The 24,720-nt window shown below is 39.2% G+C and overlaps 1 protein-coding gene across 1 annotated transcript; it reads right to left on the bottom strand.

The window, feature by feature from the left end:
- Positions 1-6,468: 6,468 nt before the first annotated feature.
- LOC149018077 (polyadenylate-binding protein 2-like) lies at positions 6,469-23,173 on the bottom strand. Its single transcript, XM_089152407.1, has 9 exons — positions 22,376-23,173; positions 20,268-20,386; positions 19,504-20,160; positions 19,350-19,427; positions 19,142-19,231; positions 17,319-17,456; positions 7,336-7,512; positions 7,059-7,265; positions 6,469-6,979 (listed from the first exon to the last, which is right to left on the bottom strand). The coding sequence occupies exons 1-9, from the start codon at positions 22,620-22,622 to the stop codon at positions 6,740-6,742; spliced, it is 1,953 nt and encodes a 650-aa protein (XP_089008533.1). The 5' UTR covers positions 22,623-23,173; the 3' UTR covers positions 6,469-6,739.
- Positions 23,174-24,720: the final 1,547 nt, after the last annotated feature.

Consider the following 24,720-nt stretch of genomic DNA (forward strand, 5'->3'; position numbering starts at 1 on the left):
ACCTCAACTTGGGTGATCCTTGCTCAGTTTACAGTTTTGGTTGTATTTAGTCAATTATTCAATTAATATTTGGAAAAGCTTGGATTGAAAAGCCAAGGCTAGCTTTTCAGGTATTTTATTATTTATTGAAATTAGGTTGTTTGACGGATGAATTTAATTCTTATTAAAATAATAATAATAATAATAATAATAATAATATTTTATTTTTGATTATTCGAAGTTACTTTAGGGGTGCAAGTTTGGCCCTGATGGCCACCCTTACTCGCCTTGAGCTAGAATAGGGTTTGGACTCAAGATTTTGGTCATGAGGGCGGGTTAAGGTTAAAATATACTGGTTCTGCTAAAGGTAGGTCTAGGATTACTCTTTGGCCTGTTGAGCTTGTCCTGACCCGACCTTGATTTTTGGCCCTGACACTAACCCTGCTTCTAGCCCTAATCTTGGTCCTAATTTTGTCCATGATTCATGATATCAATAAATTAAGAACAATGAGAATGATAGGGCCAAGTATAGGGTCAATCAGGGCTAGAGACATGATCAGAAACATGGCCTATCAGGACTAGGGATATGACTAAGTATATGACCGATCAAGGCCAGCGACAAGGTCAATCAGGACGGAAATGAGCTTGGCTAGGCCCTGTAGGGCTTAAGTTCAGGGCCAAGCAAAAATTTGGTTTTGTTCATAGAAATGTTTTTATGACTGCTCATGATACATTTTGTTATATTAAGAGGACGAAGAAGTGAAAAATTGGCTGATGGACCCCTGAATTGACATACATACAAGCTAGCATATGATCGGATAGAGTAAAGCTTTTTTGAGAAATTACTTATTTGGCTAAGATTTTGCATTAAGGTCACATGACTGATTATTACGTGTATAAAATTTATGACTGCATATTTTTTTAATCCATGAAGTTAAAAGGGAATCTTACTCTTTCTGCCTATGGTTGCCAACTTTGTTTCTTAGTCAATAATAATTTTTAAAAGAGTGTTCTAGCTTCTACAGAGACAAAGAACCTTATTTACGACCTTAAAGTTTAAATCAAGCCACATCTTTCGTTCTTTATATACAGATGATTGTTTAATATTCCCTAGAACAAGGTTACTCAAAGTATATTATTTCAAGCTTTGCCTTGATATTTATAGTAAAGGAATCAATAAAAAATAAAAAATCTCCGGAAATTATTAGTGTCTTTTAGTTTCAACATGCATGTGAGATCCAAGAGGTTTCCCTAAGAGCTTCTATGCTATATATGAATGGCCCATATACATATTTAGGATTACTCACAAAATTTTAGGTTACCAAAGTTAAACTATTTCCAAATATTGATAACAAGAACATCTAAAAGACTTTTAAGCGTGGATGCAAAAAAATCTTTATGGTATTCTCGTAAATTTGTCATTTTATCCAAACCCTTTAGTGCGAACTTTCGCATCAAATTGTATCTGAGTTGAGTCAAGCATGTTAAAACACAGGAGCCTTGTGCACTAGATACAAGATTTCGAGTTGAGACCACATGTTCGGATTCTGAAAGCAATTAACTTTAGGGTTGCAAGTTTGGCCATGATGGCTCTAACCCATCCTAAACCTAAATAGGGCTTAGGCTCAAGATTTTAGTCCTGAGGGCGCGGGTTAGGGCTAAAATATTTTGATTTTGACTAAGGTTAAGGGCGGGTCTGGGATTACTCCTTGCCCTCTCGGACTTGTGCCGATCAATTGCCTTGATTTTGGATATAATCCTAGCCCTAATTTTGTCTCTGATGTTTGATCTCAATGAATTAGGAACAATTACAATTATAGGACCAAGTATAAGGTTAATCAGGGCCAAGGCCATGATTAAGCCAGAGATAAGGCCAATTAGGATCTAGGATAGGACCAAGTATACGGTCAATCAGGGTTAGGGCCAAGGATAGAGGCAATCAAAGCGGGAATGGGCTTGGCTTGGCCCTATAGGGCTTAAAGTTAGGGACAATAATTCTTGGCATTGAATTAGAGTTTGGACAACAATAGCTTTATATTAGACTATATAAAGCTAGGCTTGGGATACAAAAGCCCGGCCTGTTGGAGCCCTAAATGTCTTTCTGTTTACTTAGCTGGAAGAAGGTAGATGGGGGGGGGGGGGGAGACCCTGGGAAGTAGAGAAGTCAGAGGGCGGGCGAGCGATGAAACTTGATTGATAAGGGAACCCAACATTACCAATAATGGAATGGGGACGAGGCTGCCGTCGCCGAATTTGTCTTCCACAAGTGGAAACTGGAAAACGAAAACAAAAGTCTCAAATGTGGGCCCGGAACCACCCCGGTTTCTTTGTCTCTCCCTGTTGAAGTTGACAGGCCCAGGCCCAGGCCCACTTATCACGTTATAATGTTAAGATGTTACATCCTTCACTCCAAAACTCACCGACCCCACCAACCTCTCTTTATCAAACAGGTATGGTTCTTCCATGGCCGTCCGATTTGTTGAGCCCAAGCCCATTCAAACATAAATGAGCCAATGAAAGATGACAGATGAGAACCTGAAAAAGGACTGGAATCATTTGTGATATGCCCAAGTAGGAGAGTTAGGGAACTACATCTGACCTTGTAGTACCTATCCATAAAGGTGAAATGAGGTTGGAATTAATTACTTGTACAAGGATATTTCATTGGCCCATTTTCTTTCATGTTTTGGTAGTTGTGGGGACTCATGCATAGTTAATTACTCACCTATCAATTAATTATGCAAACATGCACTGATCCACAGATGATCATAGGAATCAATTTTATGCGTTGAGGAGATGTGGGCTCAAATGGGCTTCTCATTCCACCATACATTGTGGAATGATAGTAACCCTAGCTGTCAAGTAATGGTTATTGACTTTTGGATACTCAATTCGGACATGTAGAGGATTATACTCTCCTCACCTGTTTTTCTATTGCTCACTACCCTGCTCCATTTGGCCCCAATCGCGGCGTTCTTTTGGCTTTGTCCGAGATTGAAACTGGATCTTGAGAAACTTTGCCAACTCCACTATCGACCATATGGGTAAGCTTGTCTTTGTTACTACTGTCCACCATCTATGGTAGGAGCGTAACTTGAGAAGATAGACTTCGAAATCCCAAATCTTATGATTTGATTTGGAACGCCATCTATTTTGATGTGTTTTTGAGACTTTGCACTCTTCCCCACTCCCTTGTTACTGACTCTCCAAAAAATAGGTTGATTGTTAGTTCTAAGAGTCTCACCTCTTCTGTCCAGTCCATCCTTAACTGGTCTCCCCCCCCCCCTCTCTCTCTCTTTCCCTGCTCTTTGTTATTGTGCCTTTGTAATTGTGTCTTTGTAACCACCCAGTATGGGGTGAGGCCCACATGAGATTTACTAAGATTTTTTTAATATTTATAATTTATTACATGGCAAAAAAACATCTAGGGAGCACATTGTTCTCCCTTAACAAGAAGGTGATTTAGATTCCCTCTTAAATATGCGATAAAAAGATGTAAAAGAAATTCAATTCTCTACTCATTGTTAGGGACGTTTTAGTCCTCCGATTCATAATGAAATGAATGTTGCCTTATGCACGTGTTTTCTATGTTTTTGCATTTCTTGTGTCGTTACTCGATAATTGGACATTTCGTGAACCGGCCAAAAATAATAAATTTGACATTTGATGACTCTAAACCATTGGTTCAAATGGCCATATCATCATCATTCACGAACACGTGATAGGCATTTGAAAAATAAATTATATATAATTTTTGTGATCGATTATTAATTCAATAGAAACTAAAATGACCTCTTTACCCTTTAATATGATTTTTTTTACAGCCCAAAACTCAAACCTGTTTATAAGACATTTCACCCATGAAACTTATAAGGCATTTAGAACAAATGAGTCTCATAGAGACCCAAGTGAGAGAAATAAATGATAATACAGATCTTCCTATTTATTACACGATGAAAATAAAGAATTTTTACAAGACCCTCATATATCTACTAAGTTGGCAATGACCAATGCTCGCTAATGGAGAGATCAGGAATCGATCTTCCCTGATGACACCGTAATAGTCCCCATCCCCTATTTTCAATAAAGTTAACATTAAACACCCTAAGTAATAATAATCTGCACGAGGCTAACATAGCAATCCTTGTCCCACGATACTAATGATGTGCAAAGTCTCTCTCATCAACTGAACGGTCTAGTTATCTTCTCCGGCATTGCACTAATAATGGCTTGGTGCAATTGGAATTTATTTTTAAAACTAAAAAGGAACCCTCTGAAATATATTTTTTGGAGGATTCTACTGCAAAATATAACCAACAAGTTTTGCGGGTATCTTCAAGAATTCTCCAAGCTTCAAAATTTTCTCCTTGTGCATCTGTCTCTCTCTATTTTAGGTCATGCAAAGTCATTTCACCACATTTCCTAGTTGATGAGTAACACACTTTATTTTGACTAATGTACAAATAATGACCATAGCTAAAACCATGCTTTTTCCACATCACTAAAAATGAGGTTTCTTGTAATAGATACCCACATATTTTCCTAAGGTAAACATCATATGTGATATTACTTTTTTTTCAAGGGAATCTCCTTGAATGCTATATTGCATGGAAGTTTTTGTCTTTTTCCCTAGATATTTTTGAGTGGCATAGATCAATTTCAGTGGCTAAGCCATCGCATGGAATAAAATAGAATGAGCAATTAATGGAATGACCAGGATCATTTGGGTTGTGCCACATATGTCTACCTCAAGGGTCCAAGAGATTGCCAATAAAAGGAATTGCAGCTAGCCTCACCAATCTATCCCAATGGTTTAGGTATGTAGGAGTTTTCGCTTTCCAGCTTTTGTTTTCTCTTATGGAGACTAAAGGGTCCCCTTCCATAGTCACCTACATATTCTTGGGGAAAAAGGATAGAAAGATAAAGAGAGACATGGACAGCAACTAGGAACCCGGAAGAAGTTAAAACACCAAAAAAGGCTTTATGAATCTTGGGTTCTTTTGTTAATCGAAAATTGCTCAAGATCAAGGAATTCTAGGAGACTTACACAGTAACCAACAAAGCTAAAGGCCTCCATCTTTGATGGGACAGTGATAATTATTGAGCGTGGATTATCACCCTTGATGGGAAACATTCTGTGCTCCCCCAACAGCGTTACAACCACAAATTATGTGGGACCCACAAGTAAAAAATAATTAAACATTAAAAAATAAATTTCAACACTCTTAACCCTGTGGGCCTCCTGTAATTAGTAATCAACAGTCGTCGGGGGAGCACAGAGTACTCCCCGTCAAGGAGGCAATCCAAACTCACAATTATTAGCTCAAAATAAACCCTCCACCAAAGAAAAAAAATAATTCAGGGGAATCTTGGTCTTAAAGATAATTATTCTAAACCAACTAAAATTATTGTCCAAATTTAAAAAGAAAATTTGGGATGAGAAGACAGACAGGATAAAGGAAAATGGCAACAAATAGGAAAACCCCTCTTCAATGAAACAAAACAAACAGAAAATAAATAATAAGGAAGATATGCATCCAATCAAAAAGGAGAAACCCTAAGCCAAGGGGAGAGCATCTGATCATCAAAATTTGGCCCAAGGAGGGGAGGGGGAGGGGAGGGGGTGGGGATGGTTGGTTTGGGAGAAACGAGGAAGATTCTTAAATCAATTCCAACTTCATTTCATGACCAACTTAAAAGTGCTCCCCTACTTCTTCCTGACCACAAATATCAGTAGGGCCCACAGTGAAAAACACTTTTTGGAAAAAAAAAAAAAATTCACCAATGGACCCACTGTTTTTGTGGTCAGGAAGCCATGAGGAGCACTATCCCCCGACGGGGAGAAGATCCGGATTCCAACTTTTATATCCCTTGACCATATGTTCCCACTTTCAGAACAGTGAATTTGCCAATCACATAAACCTTAGAATCTCATCTTCAAGTTTACAATGGCGATCTCTTACTTCCTCTTCGGAGGAAATACCCTGAACTAAAAACAGATAAGATACTAGTCTTACTGAGGAGGAGAATGTTTTGAGGTGATTGTTGATGCATGTTAGATAAGATACAAAATTTTACCCTAATGTGAGTAAATGGTTCAGTTAAGTAAATCCATTGATGCAACGGAATCGGTTTTCCTGTGCACTGTAATCAATTGTATACCACATACAATAAGACACAGTCATTATTCACCCAAATCAACATAGATCGTGTTCTTTTTTTCCTAAACTATAGCCCTTTCATCGTCCCGTTTAACATGGATGATGATTCATAATCACATCATTCAGAAAAGGTGAAGATAACACGAATCTGACGATTGCTAGCTCACAAGACAGTTCAAAGAGCAAGAATGGATGGTTCAAATAGCCTAAAGAATTTGAACAGAGAAGAATTGAATAGAAAAAAGCTACGAGGACAGGCAGTAAGATCACATCCCTGTCTTCATGTTAGGGGTGAATAATGGATAGAGCTTGCAGCCCTCTAAACATGTGGCAAGAACATGTTAGATCAAGAATTAAAACTGAACTAGTTCCTGGCATAAGAAAGAGTAGAAAGAAAAATCTCTCAAAAATGAAACAAGAAAACGAAGCAAGCAATAACATAAGTAACACACTTCTAAGTCTTTGTTTAAAAAAAAAACCCAGTTATCTCCAAATCAAAGTGACTAAACTCTGTCATCATAGACACCCTTAAATAGTTAAATTCCTTATTAAGATCCAGTAACTATAATCAATTCGCCAAACACTGGAAACAAACGCACTCACGGGACAAGGCTGTCATTCAATGACAATGAGGCCAGTTGGTCAGTTGGACTGCTTGCCTGCTGCTGAACGTTCCGGAGAACCTCCATGGCCTCAGCAACCTTCGCTTTAAGAGCTTCTGGAGACTCAAGCAAGTGCAAAACCTCTGTCTGGTCCATCTCCAGCAGCATTCCTGTCACTTTGGCTGCCATTTCATGCTCAAGCTGATCAACTAGTGGGTACAAACTCTCACCCAGCATCTGTACAAACGTAGACAATAAGAATATAGGCCCACTAATTGCAAGTCCGACTGCACAAAAAATAAATGCAAAATCATACCGTCCTCTGTTGTTCAGGAGAAGCATTTGCCAGGGCACTAGCCAATGCACTAATAGGAATAGGCTGTGATAGTGCCGCATCTCTCAATGGCACGCCACCCATATCATATGGCATAGAAATCATGCCACCAGGAACCCCAGGCATAGGCATGTCAGGCACGTTACGTCCTGGTGGGTATCGATACATTCGTCCTCCCCTTGGAAGCATCTGCCACCAATACAAGAAATAATAATGCATTTGTGAACTTCAAGAAGGATAAACAAAATGCAGCACCTACCTGCTGTTGCATTAGAGGCACTGGCTGTTGGTTTTGCTGAACTGGTCCTGCCCCTGCACGTCTGCCCCCTGGCCTTTGGCCCTGCTGACCTTGAACCATTGGAACAAAGAAATTCGCCATGGGAGCACCACCAGGCCTCATCCCAGGAACAAGTTGCTGTTGATATCCAAATCCAGGCTGAAGAAAAGCAAGTAAACAGAAAACATTGAAAAGTAAATGACCAACTGTCAAGAATTCAGTCCACATATCTTGTATTCTTGCTCCATAAATTACAAGACACTTGCAGATCCAAGAGACAAAGAAAACAATTTACATGGTAATAGATAGTTTTGCAAAAGCATTAAAAAATAATAAAAAATAAGGAATAAAGAATAAAAAGAAATTAAAAACCCAAGGATCAAGCAACTACAAACTAGTAGCACAACAAAATCAACTGAGTTCGATTATATAACCTGGAATGAGTACATAAGAAGAGAGCTTATGAAAAAGTTCAATTTCAGCTAAGGCAAACAGATACAATCCTACCACTGCATAAGAATTCAATTGTACCATAGATTATTTTTCTACTAACTTAACTCATGCCAGATATGAGGAGAATGTCATTCTAGGCTGCTTCACAAAACAGTCAAAAACCAGCAGAGCAATGAACGAACTGCCGCCTAATTCACTGAAACAGAACTGCTTCTGCATTGAGTAGGGATTCCACGCTCATTCTGAATGGGGATGATTGCAATAGGACAAGCTAAACAGTCCATGCTGTGGAAAGCTTCTTCACCATTAGAAGCATATACCCAACAAGTTACAAGTTGTGCTGAATGTTCTCAATCGCAAGAACATATTACCCCAAAAGGTTGATCTGTTAAGGGCAACAACAACATATTACCTAGACCCTGTCCGGCTGCTGCAAGGCTTCTAAACACCACCCAGCACGTAACATGTACTCACATTGGAAAACCATAACTAGCACCACAGTAGGGTGTCAGAATCTGACTGCACTTCACATGGCTCATAGACAAGACCACACTATTCTGAAGAAATTTTTTTTTTTTTGCTAAAACGACTTCTCCCAAATTTCCCTTGAGGCAGTGGCACTCGGATGGCTGGACCACAATGCCATGCCTTAGAACCCAAGAACAGATGACACTGGCCAAACTAGAGTATCCAGTCTATTAAAGGTTGGTGGTGCTTTAGTTATTTGTTTAGGTTCAACAAAAAGCTTTTTATCTCCTTTAAGTTTATTGTCTCAGTGTAAGAGATTAAGAACGGAGTTTCTTTCATAACTCCACCAAAGATCCAGGTTCAATGTAGCCTTGGTAATACAGGGCTTGCCACAGGACCCATTCTTCCATGATCTCATAAACAGAACCTGATGTGGATGTGTCTCGGCTTTACCCCTTAAAGGCCTACCCAAGTGCTCGAGATCTCAATTCATATACCACAGTGGCAAAACAGAAAATATTCAGAAGTTTGGATGACTAGTGTCACAAATTGAAACAGGGATGGCAAGATTGTGATTAACATGAAATTGTAAACAGGTGGCAAAGTTGTAAATTATTACAACTTGATAAGTATCACAATAGGCAAGTTTCCCTCTGTTCCCTTCGGCATTTACATATATCGGTTCCCTCTCACCTCATGAGGATTCCCCAACGGTGGCCTCATGAAACCCAGTCTCCCCTACCATTGACCTCACCGGTGTCCCTTTCTTAAAGTATGCCCTTAATTTTCCTCAAGATTTGGATCATGGCCTTCCCAACTCGACTTATTTTAAGAGTGAACCAAATTTGGGATCTGGTGCCACGACTTGTCCCTGCAAGTTTTAGGCCCTCGTGTGCAATTCCCAAACAGCCCTATCTAAATCCTCCACACTACCGTCCATCCTCGTACTCACCATTTCCCTGGGATTGAAAGTGCTTTGAAGCCAATTTGATAAGATCAAAAATGCAACACGACGATAGGATTCACAATAGCAGAAAAATAGGCAAAAGATCTGGATTACATAAGAGTCCCGCTCTCCCCTGTACCAGCCCTGCTACCTTGCAAAAACTATGTTCTTCCTTGACGCCTACATGATCCCATTCTCAGACCCAAATCAGCCTCCCCGATTTCCCATTACTGAATTGCATAACAGCCCCTCTCTTTGCTCTCCACCTGTCCCCTTCTACTCTCTTATTCCCTTTATTCTAGTTAACTGCCCAGCAAGCCTACCACAAGCATAGACCTGTGTAACCAGTGGCCCACTCAATTTGAGGGGAAGGAAGGTAATTTGGGAACTGAAATACTTAAAAGTGGGGATGAATAAAAATAGTGTCCTTGCAATGAAAAAAGCAATTTGAACCAAAATTTAAACTGCTGAACCACAAAGCCTCATTGGAAAGGCCTCCTCCAACTGCCAGATGGATCTGAAACTTCAGGAGTAGAGTGTCTAACCCAGCTCTACTGATTCTAGACGAGCAGAACTACAGATGAGGATCAAAGAAAAATCCCTGCAAATCAAGTACGGCTCCAGAAGGAAATCACACCTGGTTCTGGTCTGATTCCCACAATTCAAAGAACAATTTGAGCCAAAGCCCTAGGGGGCTTGAATTGCCTGGATGTGTGCTTCCTTTGATTCAAAACTCAGACTTATCAGCAACGATTAATATACAGCAACCTTTTTTCGGTTTTGTCATCACTGCTTAGTAGACAGATGAGGATCAAAGAAAAATCCCTGCAAATCAAGTACGGCTCCAGAAGGAAATCACACCTGGTTCTGGTCTGATTCCCACAATTCAAAGAACAATTTGAACCAAAGCCTTAGGGGGCTTGAGTTGCCTGGATGTGTGCTTCCTTTGATTCAAAACTCAGACTTATCAGCAACGATTAATATACAGCAACCTTTTTTCAGTTTTGTCATCACTGCTTAGTAGACAGAAGTAACCCGACAAAAGAAGAGATAAACAGAAGAATGAAACAAATGAAAATAGATATATTGAGACTGTTAGGTACTTGACCAGTGCGCCAAAAGCTCTGAAGCAGATGGAACGAGCTAAGTCAAGCTCTTTAACCTATCTCATACTAGGCTGACCCAATCTAGTGCCCAAACACCAAATTGGGCCCCATTAGGCACATAACAGACCACCACGCTTCCACAATTGTCATCCTCGATGGCTCTCACTTTAGGCAGCTCACACTTTGGCATCCAGGTAGCCCTTCTCCTAGGTAGCCGTTTCCCAAATTCGAACCATTGAAGGTTCTTGACCAGTGCGCCAAAAGCTTCGAAGCTAATGGAACGAGCTGAGTCAAGCCCTTTAACCTATCCTATACTAGGCTGGCCCAATCTAGAGCCCATACACCAAATTGAGCCCCATTAGGCACATAACAAACCACCATACTTCCACTAAGTGGAAGAATTAAAGGCCAAACTTGAACTAGCACAAGAACCAGTGGGCCAGTTTGCCAATCAGCATTGGCGGGATGGCTCTTTCAATGTGGGTGATGCAGTCTTCCTCAAGTTACAACCTTGTTGCTTCAAAAAGTCAGCTCACAGGCCTAATGACAAGCTTAGTCCCCGATTATATGGTCCTTACCATTGAACAATGCATAGGCCCAGTCGCTCTACCACCGACTTCACAAAATCACCCAGTGTTTCATGCTTCCCAACTTAAAAAAGCCATTGGGCAGGATATACAGCCACAACCCTTACCAGCTTGCTTGGCTGAAGATTGGGAGTTGACTCTCACACTAGAAGAGTTGCTTGCTTACCGTTACTCCGACCAGGGGAAGTTACATGTTCTGATCAAATGGCAGCACCAGCCACACTGAAAATACCAGGGAAGACTTCTTTGAAATGAACCAGCAGTTTCCTGACTTTCACCTCAAGGACAAGGTGAGACACAAAGGGGGTGGTGATGATGGCTCTCTTGTAACACGAGTCTCTAATCGCGGGAGGCCTACTGGGTAGAATACCAGCAAACCACTGAATAAAAATAAGTGTTATAAACACAGCAGAATAAAGGGAATGAAGGGACACATGGAGGGCCAACACAGGCAGTTATGCAATTCGGTTATGGGTGGTTGGGGAGGGCTGAGTAGGGGCTGGGAGAGGAACAGAAAGGGATCAAGGAAGAAGACTAATGTTGTGAGGTAGCAGGTTACTGCTGGGGAGCCCTGGACTCTAGGTAATCCAGACTTGACTTTCTTTCTTTTTTGCTGCGTTTCTTTCAATTTCCTATCAATTCTGCTGACCAGGAACAGGGGCTTAACAGAGATAAAGAAAAGAACAAGGCACACATAGCTCCTGGCAGCAGTGTTTAAACAAACTTTAAACTGAAACAGAAAGAGTTCAACTCTTTTGGGGACAACGTTGACTGAAATATAAAATAAATAAATGAAAGAAAAATTACACTAATGTCCTTAATTAAGCATATGCCTAGCTGCATCAGAACCAGCAGAGGTACGGTGTTTGAAATTACATATGCCTAGCTGAATCAGAACCAACCGATCTCACATATATGCTTTTAGACCTCAAAACTAGTAGCCGATCTCCCCTAGACCTGCTCACTTTTCCCCTAAAGCCCATTCCTATCAGATAACTGTAGACCCTAGGAGCATCCCTTCGTGATAATTTCAAACACCGTACCTCTGCTGGTTCTGATGCAGCTAGGCATATGCTTAATTAAGGATATTAGTGTAATTTTCCTTCATTTATTTATTTTATGTTTCAGTCAGCATTGTGAATTAGATGGGGTTAATTGAGTCCCAAAAATAATTCCTACATAAATAAATGAAAGGAACATTGCCTTCATCAAAGTGGCATGAAGGAGTTAAGAGCAGGAATTTAAGTCAATGAAGGCAATGTAGGCATTATGGTTTCCAGGGAAGGACAAATGTATTCTAATGGCTGGAAATTAGGGAAACAGAAGCTGCAGTTTTAGGGGTTGTTATGGTTAGTAGGGTCTGATGGAAATTAGTCTGGCTGGTTTGATGGGGCCATAAGAGCAATTGAGTGGAGGATTTATAGCAAAGTCCAGTGTCAAAATTAGTGATGACTGGATCTGCAGACATGAAGATTTGATGTGCAGGTAGTTAGGGGATTCAAATGGGAAGAAGCAGGTTAGGATTGTGATACGGGTCTAGATACAAGAGTGCATTTCCAGGTTCAAGTTCCCTTTTATGGCAACAGCTTCAAGACAATCTTCAGCTTCATGTGGACCAAGGTTGTCAAAGCAACAAAGCGACCAAGGTGATGAAAGGCTTCCAAGGCACCAAGGTGACAATAAAGCGACAACTAAGCAGTCAAAGCATTCTGCTGTTAATGTCTACGAGGTCAAGGCATTCTAGTGTTAATTTTTTTATATTTGATCCAAATATCAAAAGTTACATAAAATTCCTCGCATTCAAGTATGAAACATTTTGCAAACTTAATGAATAGTTCATTCATATAATCACCATATAACACTGAAAAATGAACATGGTCATTAATTTCAAACATAACCACATCAAAGTCACAAATCAAACTTCAAAGTTTAACAACAAAAGGTAACCAATAAAAACCTTTAAATTAGAATCAAATGCAATTCAATTCCATACATTGATTTGGTACCTTTTATATAAAGATATTAAAAAAAAAAAAGAAGAAGAAGAAACCAACAAAGCATCGCCTTGGCGACCAAGGTGCCCGCTTGGATGCCTTGGGCAACAAAGCAACCTCTTTATTGATTTCAAAAAAAGCGACGGTCGCTTTGCCATGGCTGAGACTGTCCAGACCCTTGAGCGTTGCTTAAGTGATGCCTTGACAACTATGATGTGGACAGAGCACTTTAATGGAAGTGAAAGCCAAGGGCACAACCAGAAGAACACCACAGACCAAACCTAGAGTTTACGAGCACCATTCACACTCACAAGGAAAGTGAGAATGTCAAAAACCAAATTTGGTTCTATTCTTCCCACTAGGAGGAGAGGTCGTTCTGCTTGAACAGCCAATTACAAATTAGGTTCCCTTTAGGAACATAAAACCAACCTTCCTAACTCTAAGCTGACTCAAAACTAATTTAAACTACTACTCTAGGCACAGTAAAGGGGCCCAATACACATTAGACCTGAAGGACCAAAGACCCAAGGCCTAGAAAACCCAACCACTATGCTTTTTTCGTCAAAATTAAGTCCGAGTAGGTGTTGGATCTGCTTCAAAGTTGGTTTCAGTACAACATTCCAATTATCAGTCTTGTTTTCACAACTTTAAATACAGGTACATTTGTAACAGTTTTGAGTTTTACACAACTTTAAATATAGGTATGCCTGTAACCAATGGACAGATGAATACGAAGTTGGAAGTTATATGTAGGCACGAATCTTGTACTACCACGCAGGTTGATTTCCATTCTTTTTCACCCATCTTCTCTTCCTGCCACTCATGTGTTCCTTTCATTCTTCTTCTCTTTCAAGTTACTGCATAATCTCCTTTCCTCCCTATCATCATCTTCTACCCAATCCCCCCCATTAATACTTGTTTTCTCGTTACTTCCCTATCACATTTCTTCAGGTTATATCTTCATCTACTACATGAATCTTATTCTGCTATTCAACCCCCCCCCCCCAAAACACACACACTGGAAAGCATCTCCCCGGTGGTTCACCTGTTGAGCACAATATCCTGGCTAGAGAATATAGGTCATTCCCCCATAGGCCAATCATACCCCCAATGTATCCTAACACAAGTGAGCATCAATTAAGCTATTAAAGTCCTTGACCAATGTTGATTTCTGGAGTACTAGCCCTGAAGATTTCAGAGGAGTCACTCTGTCTTCTGCTGCTGCTGATCATCCAATCGACGGGGAGTTGTTGAGCAGGATTTGGAATTGGGAACTAATTCCTGTAATCCTCATACAATTGGAGCTCTCAAGTGCAAGATTTGCTTCCCACAGGAAGCTAATTATCTGCTTGTCTTGGATAGAAGTTAAACCCTTTACTTGGTTTTCCAGTCATAGCCCTACACAACAAAAACTCAGCCTCATTGAAACCAAATGGAACTGGCTATACCAAACCTTGAGAAGACACAAACAACCAAACGTACTAGGAAAAAAAAAGAAAAGAGTACAGCAACGGGAAAAGGGAAGAAAATCAGGCCTAGGAATACCTCACCAAAATGGGGTGTGCTAGATGGATCATTGCACTCAAATCAGCTCAATTTGAGGCCATACTTGACACAACCCAAACTATGCATTTGTTTCCTCACTTAACCTAGGTCATTTTAGGCCCTGTGCACAGCCCATTTAGACCCTTCAATCTGAATTGTTACTCCGATGCTAGTGCATCCAAATACCTCCTCTGAATATAACAATGCCACCTCAAAACCTCCCTTGTAGCTTGTCAATCCTTTATCCTTCCTAGTCCTACACTCCTACCACACATCAATCTCAACATCCTTGTCTCTGCCATACTCAGTTTATCTACTTTCTGCTTCTTAACTGCCCCAACTATATCCACCATGCATCATACCCAGCTATATGGCAGTCCTATAAATTTTCCTTCTCTTTCAAAGGAACATGTTCAAAAACAAATACATCTATTGCACCTCTCGAATTCATCCATCCTATCTTATTTCTTAGGAAGATAGCATCCTCTATGTCACCTTCTTAACTTACAACAAAACCCAGTTATTTTACGTAAATCACATTAAGGTACCGCTTCATCATCAATTGACCACCTTAACAGTCAGAGCACAGGTAACCACAAATCTTTGTTTATTGTAGCTTAAGAGTTAAGACCTTCTGATTCCAGTATAGATCTTCGCAACTCCAACTTGGTGCTAATCCCCTTTTTGTCTCATCCATTAACACAATATTATCAACGAAAAACTAACACCAAAGAAACTAATTTTGTATTCTCTAGTCAAAAATCCATGATATACACAAGCAAATAAAAAAATAACAAATAAAAAATAAAAGATTTCAGACCAAGAAACACAAACTGCTATAAAAGTACAGTAGCAGTAAGCCTTCCTGTTTCTGTGGAAAGTAGATTTTCTAACCAGGGCTGTGACTAAAACTTAAAGCAAAAACTAAAATAGAGAACCACAGAAAATTTTCAGAAACTGACACGCTAATCAGTAGAGCAGAAGAGAAGTGAAGAATCAGGTCAGGTTGGGAACAGCAATCCTGTATGACATACTCTTAACAGTTCCATAAATCCTTTAAAAGAAGGGTCATTTTTCCCCTTCAGTCATCTCCTTTTTGGTATCAATTCTCATTCTCTATTTTTCCTATTTAAAAGAAATGAGTATAAACATTTGTTCTTGGTCAACAATAAAAAAATGGTTTGCTAACTTTTGTCTAGAATAAATTACAGAATGAAAAATAAGTTTGGTGTGTAATAATGAAATTATGATATAAAAAATGATAATGAAAATTGAGAACCAATAATCGGGGGTGGGGAGTGAAAAAAAGGAGGAACAACAGGATTATTATAAAAAGAATGTATGTTTCTATTCTTTTAAACAAAATCAGGATTTAAAATGGATATCAAAAACCTTGAGGATGAGAATTGATACCAAAAAGCCCCCAAGTCACTTGAGTTCAAACACAATTCTTACAAGCTACTAAGGACCTTAACATAAATCCAACATTTGAGTTGACTACCATTTTGATGTTCTGGATTGCTAGCAGTCTCCCAAGCTTGTGCCCATATGTCCATACAGAAATAAATTGAATCAATCATCCCAATGGGGGGTTCAAGGAGGCAGGAATTCGTTATTCCAAACAAAGTCATGAAAGGTATTATGAACATACCTTGTCACCAGAGGGGTCAAAAGCTGCTAATTCTTATAGAGCCATAGAACTGGCAAAGCAAAAACTAGAGAGCTATATGCCTTTAGGAACACAAACCAAGCAACTGGAGTCATCCAATATGATGATATAAACACAATACCAAGGCAAAAGATGTTTTACTTCAAAGAGGGAAACCACAGAAAAGACGACGAGCAATATATCAATGATCCGCTTGGCCTCTTCATTCATAATGAAACAAAATAATGGAATGAACACAAAATTATACTGGAAAACCTATAAATCTTCCCCCCCCCCCCCCCCAAAAAAAAAAAAAAAAAACAATGCACAGGTAATATTTGTTGCCTGAAAGTCAAGCAGGAAGCTAAGCTAGCAAAACAATATCCTGTACTTGTGAAATTGAGTAAGAAAAATAAATAAAAATACCAATGCACAGGTAATATTTGTTGCCTGAGAGTCAAGCAGCAAGCTAAGCTAGCTAAACCAAATCCTGCATTTGTGAAATTAAGTTGACCAAAGTCAAGTTGGAAACATCAGAAATTGATTTAGCTTCTCAGACCCAGTTCCTGCAACAGAACTTAATGTAGTGTGCAGCCATAGTTTCCCCCACGGAACTCAAACAAGCAATAGAAGAGAGTCGGAGACTATAATGGATACAGGACAGGTTTGACAAGTAAATAAATCCTCCTCTGCCAGTGATAAATTGCGTATACAGGCCATCACCGATTTGCAGATTGGGAAAGATGTCCAAAAGACGGGATATATGGTATTGCACATTTGTTTGAGGCAACTTAGTTACTTAGCAGAGCAAGAAGCATGCATCAGTCACTTGGTCCAGAACAAAAGCAGAATTTTGGGTATATATGTGAACTCCGCTGGCTCCAGGTCCTCTTTGATGTTAATGTATTTATATGTTGAGCTGCCTATGTGCCTATGTGCTGATAGCAAGTCAGCACCACGTATTATGCATAATCTAGTTCAATATGATCATTACTTAATGAAAAAGAAGTCGGAACAAATATTATTTGTATTCCACTTATTCAATCTACTTCCAGGTCAGCCAGGATTTTCACCAAGCCCACAGATATTAACAAGGTCATCAACAAGGTCATCAACAGCAAAGGTTAGTGTATCTAAATAAACTGCCAACGCCAATGGAGGAGGGGGGGCAGAAATATAAGAATGCTAACAAGGTAAGAATGCTTCACATGGAATTACCTGAGGAGGAATGAGGGTGGGAGGACCCTGACCATAAAATATTTGTTGGCCAATACCAGGACCACCAGGAGGGTACATTGGCACACGAGGAGTAACAGAAGGTGGCATTGCAACAGGCCGCATTTGAGAAAATTGTGCCTATATTAACATAAATCAAATATCTTAGGTAAAGCACAAAGTCAGACCAAGGAAAGCAGGATGGCATAAGAAAAAAGGGTTATCATATCATGATTAGTTACTTGCAAAAAAAACGAACACATCTACGGAATAATTTGGGTAAATCAAATTGGGCAAAAAGGTAAACCAAAACAATGTGATTCAGATTCCTAAATTAGGCTACTCTGCTTAGGAATAAGTCTACGGTTGAGTTCAATACATTTTGGACCTTTGATCCAATGAGGTTTCTCAGTAGTACAACATTTTTATGAGCCTAAAATACAGTTACTTAAGTCAAGTACAGAATTTTAGTAGTTCTAATTCCCACTTATTTATTGCATGTTTTAACTGAGAATATTTTTTGAGAAAATGTTCTAACTGAGAATGACTTAGAATATTCCCTTGGCAGTTGAAGGAATCTATTGATGTTGATTCCTTTATTTTTCTTTGGGGGATCAGGGGTGTAGAGGGAAATAGAAAGGGGGCCCATGTCTCTAAAATTTTCTGCTCTTGCAACCAGCCACAATGTGTTACCTCCTAATATTGAAGTCTTGTCTACGATTAAGATTTATGGTACTGGTGTTTGGTCCAATCAATTCATTGACAGAGTGAAACCCAGGAGACCTGACAACAAAACTTTCTTACATGTTCTTGAAGATCCCTTCAAAATTCACTCTTATTTCAAAGAACTGCTTCCCAGGCAAACCTGTACGACCATCCCCAAGTAAACAACACCCAATCATATCCTAATCCATTACAAACCAAACCAATCATCTCACAAACCTCAAAACACCCAAACTCTAATCATCCCAAACATCTCTGGGAATCATTCCCAAAACCATGACGTATCTATCATACATTCCAACCTTCTCAACCCAAGTTTCCCAACCATCTCTGGTAAACATTTCCAAGACCCAAATTGCCAGCAGCCCAAACCAACCATCAGATACTCACCCAACTTCATTTATCCAACCCCAGGAAAACCCAATCCTAACCTCAGCCCAAAATTCTCTCCCTAAACCATGGAACCAATTCCACAATATTAACAACTAAAATCCCATGAAGCTCACCCAGCCCAATTCCACCATCAGTCTCCCACACAACAGGTACAAACCTCCATAAAATCCCCTCTAACATTGAAACCAAACCCTAGCCCAAGCCTTGCAATTCTAAATCCAAATTGATTCCCTTTATAGGAAACTTAATACTCTTAACCTTAATTTGCGATTAACTTATTTTCAGCAAGTTTTAACCATCAAACGTTCAGTGATGACTTGCTCTAGAGCTGCTGAGAACACCCAAAAGAAAGGAGAGAAAAAAATGCAAACCCTGACTCTAACCTTAATTTTGAGCAAAAAACCATATTTGAACATTCAAACTACATGTTCAGGATCAGATCCTGGTACATCAGCTCATAATTTATATCTTACCAACATGAACCTCTATATACTCATTTCATAAATCATATTATGATGAAGTTTTTTACTTCCATCAAGAATTGAAGGGAAAACAATAGCAGCTACATTAATGGAGACAACAATTTGTATTCTTCCATAAATAAGCAGAAAGACCCCCAAAAAAAAACCACTTAATAGAAGAGGAAATACAAAAGAAAGTTCAATCTTTGAAGCAATTAAAAAATAGATGCAATTATTCCTCACATTTACCTGCAACCGTGCTTTTCTATCTTCCTTCCTTTGTGCAAGTGCAACATAAAGAGGTTTGCTTACAACCATTTTTCCATTCATCTCAGCAAGCTAAACAAAGGAAAAGAAGATAGATAAATGTAGTCAGGTCCTTCATTATGATCATTAAAGCCACTACAAAGAAAGCAACATTATGATCATTAAAGCTACTACAAAGAAAGCAACTTACAGCTCGTGATGCTTCTTCAGGAGTAGAGAAAGCCACAAATCCTGAACCTCTACTGATCCCATTGGGGTCTCGCATAACCTATCAAGACCAAACGGAGAAGAAAACTCAGTAGTTACCCTTAACGAAGCAATTAGCATTCACAGATTGGACAAACCTTGCATGACGTAATTGTACCAAATTCAGAGAACAATTCCTTCAACTTATCATCACCAATGTTATCATCTAGGTTCTTCACATATAAGTTCACCCCTTGATATTTGTCTACTGTCTCCTTTATAGTCTGATCAAATCGTCCTTTTAGTTCTTGTTCTCTTTCAGATTTTTTCTGTGCTTTTCCAACATACCATTCCTTTTCATCAAATTTCTTTCCATTAAGGCCCTCAACAGCTTGAGCAGCATCATCTGTATTCTCAAAGTTGACAAATCCAAAACATTTGGACTTTCCATCTGCATCCCTCATCACTACTACACTAGTTATTGGTCCATATTCACCAAAAATTTGCTTCAGATCTTCTTCAGTTGTTGACTCGGAAAGATTCTTGACATAAACATTATTAAACTTTGTCTTGTTCATTGTGGACTCTCTCTCCTGCCTACGGAGAAATGGCCCAACATACACTTGTTTATCATTCATCAGCATGCCATTAAGTTTGTCTATTGCATTTTGGGCAGATTCCTCACTATCAAACTGAACAAATCCATAGCCTTTGGACTGGCCAGAAGGATCTGTTGCAATCTTGCAAGACAAAATGTTCCCAAACACAGAAAATGTCTCCTGAAGTGCCTTGTTATCAATTGCCTTGTCCAGATTCTGCCAAACACAACCATTGACAAATTAGTGCAGTTGCATGTACCTCAATATGTGCATGAACAGGTGTATTATCTACAACCAAGACCAGAAAGAAGAAAAAAAAGTACCTTAATGAATATATTAGCAGTCCCACTTTTACGGATGCTAGGGTCGCGGTGAGAATACATTATGCGAATAGGCTTCCCATTAAGAGGAGTAAAATTAAGCACATCCAATGCCCTAGCAGCTGTCACAAGTATTAACCGGAAGTAAGAAATCAAAAGATTACAGTAACAAAATAAAGAACTACATTGTCAACAATTCTTAAATTTCAGCAAACTGATACATATACTCCTGCTACAAAGTACAAAGTGGAATCACATCTAAGAAATAAGTAAAAAGTTAAGGCATTACATTGTGATGACGACATTCATATCTAGGCAGGGAAAAATCAAGTCGAAAAAATGTCACTCCAAATCTCCTAGACTGTAAATTGATTCACTTCTGGTTATTAGTTTCATTGACCTTAGTTCTTCCAAGGTTACACCAGTTACATTTGCATGAGACGGTGCACATTTAAATCTCTGGAAGGTAATTGATTTATGACTAATAGTCTCATAGCATACAAATTCCGATACACACGGAATTCTTTTTGAATGATCTGACCTTTGTTAGTCAAAAAAATGTCACTCCAAATCTCCTAGACTGTAAATTGATTCACTTCTGGTTATTAGTTTCATTGACCTTAGTTCTTCCAAGGTTACACCAGTTACATTTGCATGAGACGGTGCACATTTAAATCTCTGCATGAGGGGCTGCCAAACGGTTCCCAAGGTGGTAGGTAATTGAAGGCATCTCAAGACCCACCTGTGCAATTCCTAGACAGTCTAATATATCAGTTATATAACATAGATTTATGACTAATAGTCTCATAGCAAACAAACTCCGATACACACGGAATTCTTTCTGAATTTTTTAGTTAATAATTCACGTATAAAAAATATAATATGGCCTAACCATATTTACCAAATAAAATGTGAATTCCCATATTCCAGAGGATTGAAAAAAAGAGTTAGCAGGACTGTCTGCTTTCAAATATGACCTACATTTTCTAATAAATATTGGAACGTAATGATTTTTTTAAGAAACAACAGTTCCACTCATCTACATTATAAGCAAACAGCTTCTCTGGGGAAGGACAGACAACATCTTGCCCATTCACATTGTGCTTCATAAGGGTACACTAAGCTTTACGTTTTAAAGCTCCCTTTTGTTGTCCCCTGTGACCCAGAAAAGGAAAAAAAACGAGAAAGTACAAGAGAATCAAGTAAAACCACAGACTGCCACTTTAAGCACCAACCCAACATCCATTATAAAAAGTTAAACGTTCGAGACACAAATTGAACATTCCAAACCAATGTGATGTTAACTAAGTCATGATTTTTCCTTGCTGTGTATTTACTAAGACCAAAAAACTTTATAAAACCAATTCCTGCTTAAATAACATTGGATACGATTCTTAATCTTTAAGAGGCATGCCACACAATAGATATCATATGAATGTCTGCTTCTCAAATTGAAGACCCTTTCATAAATTCGGACAGTATAGTTCATCACAAAGAACTATCAAAAATACAAGGATATCATGAGTAAATACACCGGGGCATTAACTTAGCACTATCAGCAAGCGGGCAGAAAGAAAATTGACTGCATGTACAATCGGAGGATACTCTTGGTTTAACAATTCGTCACCGTTCTAAGAATAACTTAAATACATTTGATACCACAGAATGACTGAACAGTACTCGTATAACCAACGACATTCAAGCAGGATAAAGCTCAATTGGATAGCTGGGTAAACTTTATTATCGACAATCATGAAAAAGAAGAAATAAAACCAAAGGACATACGCTCCATGCTAAATGCCGAGCCAGGGGACAATAAAAGGCAAAACCGTCATCTCATAAAATGTAGGCTTAGTGTAACCTTTACATAAACCAATGAGTTGTTAACATTTCTGATTCAATTTACCAATAGTAACAAAAGCTGTAAGCCCCAATACAAGTGGCTATCCCTAGACAAAACAAAATCAAATTCCTTAGTTACAGCATAAAAGCTGCATATGCAGAGCGACTCCGGCAGAAACATAACAGTAGAACTCATTTAATAATCGAATGACGTTTAGACCCATTAAAGAAGTGATCGTGAATTCTAAGCAAATTGAACGAAGACTAACCATCTTGGGTGCTGCCGTAGTTAACATAAGCGTAACCAAGGGACCTTCGGGTGCTCAAATCCCTGCAAACGCGAACAGAAACGACCTGACCAAGCTGGCTGAACAGATCGTAAAGCTGTGAGTCCGTCACGGTGAACTCCAGGTCTCCCACATACAAAGAAGTCGAGACATAAGGGTTTGCCCCAGTGTTGCCCGCTGCATTTGGGCCAGAAAGAGGTGCCTGAGGCTGGACCTGAACCTGCGCCATTTCTAACCAAGAAGAAAAAAATATAAAAAAAACCCTTGTCGATTCTAAACCTCGACTTCGCTTTCCTGCACTTCTTCTCTTTTTCTAAATTTTTTGCTTTTTTTTTTCCTTTTTTCTTCCCTCTCCTCTTGTTATTGATTAAACCGTAGGAGGAAAAAAAAAGAGAGAAGTGCGAAACACAACTCCCTGCTTTGCTTCCACGCTGCAATTAAAGAAAACCAAAAAGAAAGCACACCAGTAGCTCGACGAAAAGCCGCAGAGAACTGCAGAGATAAATTCAAACTATAATCTCTCTTCACAGTAGCAAACTAGTAAAGGGTTTTCGGTTGGATTTTTTTGCTGATTTTTCTTTTTTGATTTTTTGGAATTTTTTCCCGAAATGAATAAGGGTGGAGGAGAGGGAAGATATAGAGGGGGGTAGATGGTCGGAGATCCGAACAGCAAGACCGACGAAGACGATGATGACGCGGAGAGGAGAGAGAAAGATAGATAGTTTCGGAGGGGCAGCCCAAAACTGCACCGCACCGCTGGTCTTTGAGACGCAGTGCTTAAGTATTCACATTGCAAGTGTCGCTGACTCCAAACCCTAGTTTATCTTCCCAATGTAAACACCGACCGTTCGATTGTCTCATGGTCCCTACCTGATATAACTGATTAACGATAGCCCCGTAACAGCGAGTCGTTTATTTGCTTTTCTTACCTAAAAAGTAATTACAGAAAATAAATTTTATTTTAAGGAAAGGGAGATAAGATTCACTGGCTGTACACCTAAAGACCAATATTTGCGTCAGGCTCCTCCGCAACGAAGAATTTACCCAATGGGGCATCAAATGGTTTAGACTGGCCCACCCACGTTATCCATTAATCCCTCTGTCTATTGTAGAGGCTACAAATAGAGGATTGGGCCCTGGCCCAACCCAACCATTCTAAGCCTTCCCATTTCACCTGGTCCAAGACCAGCCTATTCGAAGATTCAATTTGATTATGGGCTTGGGCTGAGAGTTCAGTTTTTTGAGCAAGACAAAATCCATCTCGGCCCATGACTCTTTTCTTGGACCTGGATTAGCTTCTCCATGACTCTTTTCAGGACAGGGGCTAGTGTGCGTCAGCGTGGGTGCATGGTTGTATGGGGAGGCTGGGTGGAGAAGATCCAAATTCAAATGCTTTCTTCCACACTCTCACAATTTGGACATGTCCATGCCTTCCATTGCCGCACTCTTTTATCCTTGTTTTTTCGATGAAGATGTTTTCCTCCCTTTTGCACACAATCCTATAAATGAATTCCAAAATACCGGATTTTTGTTGGCGGCTTTGCGAATATTGTTTGCACACGCCATGTTTTTGACATGTGTTGAGGTATTCATCTAACAATTTCAATTAACTGCCATTTTGTTTAAGGTTCGAAATTTTTATAAATTTACAATTGCACACCCTTCATTCAAAGAAAAATCACAAATTTAAAATACCCAAGATTCAAATTCAACCAAACCCTAACTCAACTATCATCCTCTCTTCCATCTATAGTAACCTAATCCATCTTCTTCATCAGGTGAAGTTCTAACCTACTTCTTTCTCTCCGGTGACCCATTCTAATCCGAATAACCTCTTTGTTTGAGTTTTTTTTTTGGGTAGATTTAGCAGAAGCTAATTAAATATAGCTTCTTGAGTTATTCCTGAGTTTGACGCAGTTCGGATTTTCAAGCCAACAACGTGAGTTCTTTTGTTGCAACGAATCATGTTGAAAGCCTTTGGGTGATTGCCATTTTGAAACTTCAATTTTTGGATTTCAATTAACAATGAGTCAATAAATGACGATAATACTGAAAATCAAAGATTCAGAGACAGAGGTTGAGGGCTAAGAAAACAAAAAGATACATAAAGAAAAAGAAGCAGCAGATGCAAACTTTGGTTTATTCATTATCAGTATTTCAGTTCTTGCTCCATCTTGTTCATTAGTAACCATCTATTTCCACTTAAAATTAATAAATCTACACATAACCCATACCATATCAATATCAAATTGAAGCATAAACGTGCAGGTGTTTAGTGATATATAGAAAGAGAAAATCATCTAGTTTTGAGATTCACGATCTGGGTT

This window comes from Hakea prostrata, chromosome 4 (assembly GCF_041222555.1).
Source record: "Hakea prostrata isolate BN-2017 chromosome 4, UWA_Hpros_2, whole genome shotgun sequence".
Classification (NCBI taxonomy): domain Eukaryota; kingdom Viridiplantae; phylum Streptophyta; class Magnoliopsida; order Proteales; family Proteaceae; genus Hakea; species Hakea prostrata.

Bases quoted from the DNA above. Each gene is read 5' to 3' on its own strand.
- LOC149018077 (XM_089152407.1), bottom strand. From the start codon at position 22,622: ATGGCGCAGGTTCAGGTCCAGCCTCAGGCACCTCTTTCTGGCCCAAAT. The intron at 20,387-22,375 runs GTTAGTCTTCGT...TACTTGTGACAG, and splicing joins CTACGGCAGCACCCAAGATG to CTGCTAGGGCATTGGATGTG. The intron at 20,161-20,267 runs GTACTTTTTTTT...TGTGTTTGGCAG, and splicing joins CTGCTAATATATTCATTAAG to AATCTGGACAAGGCAATTGA.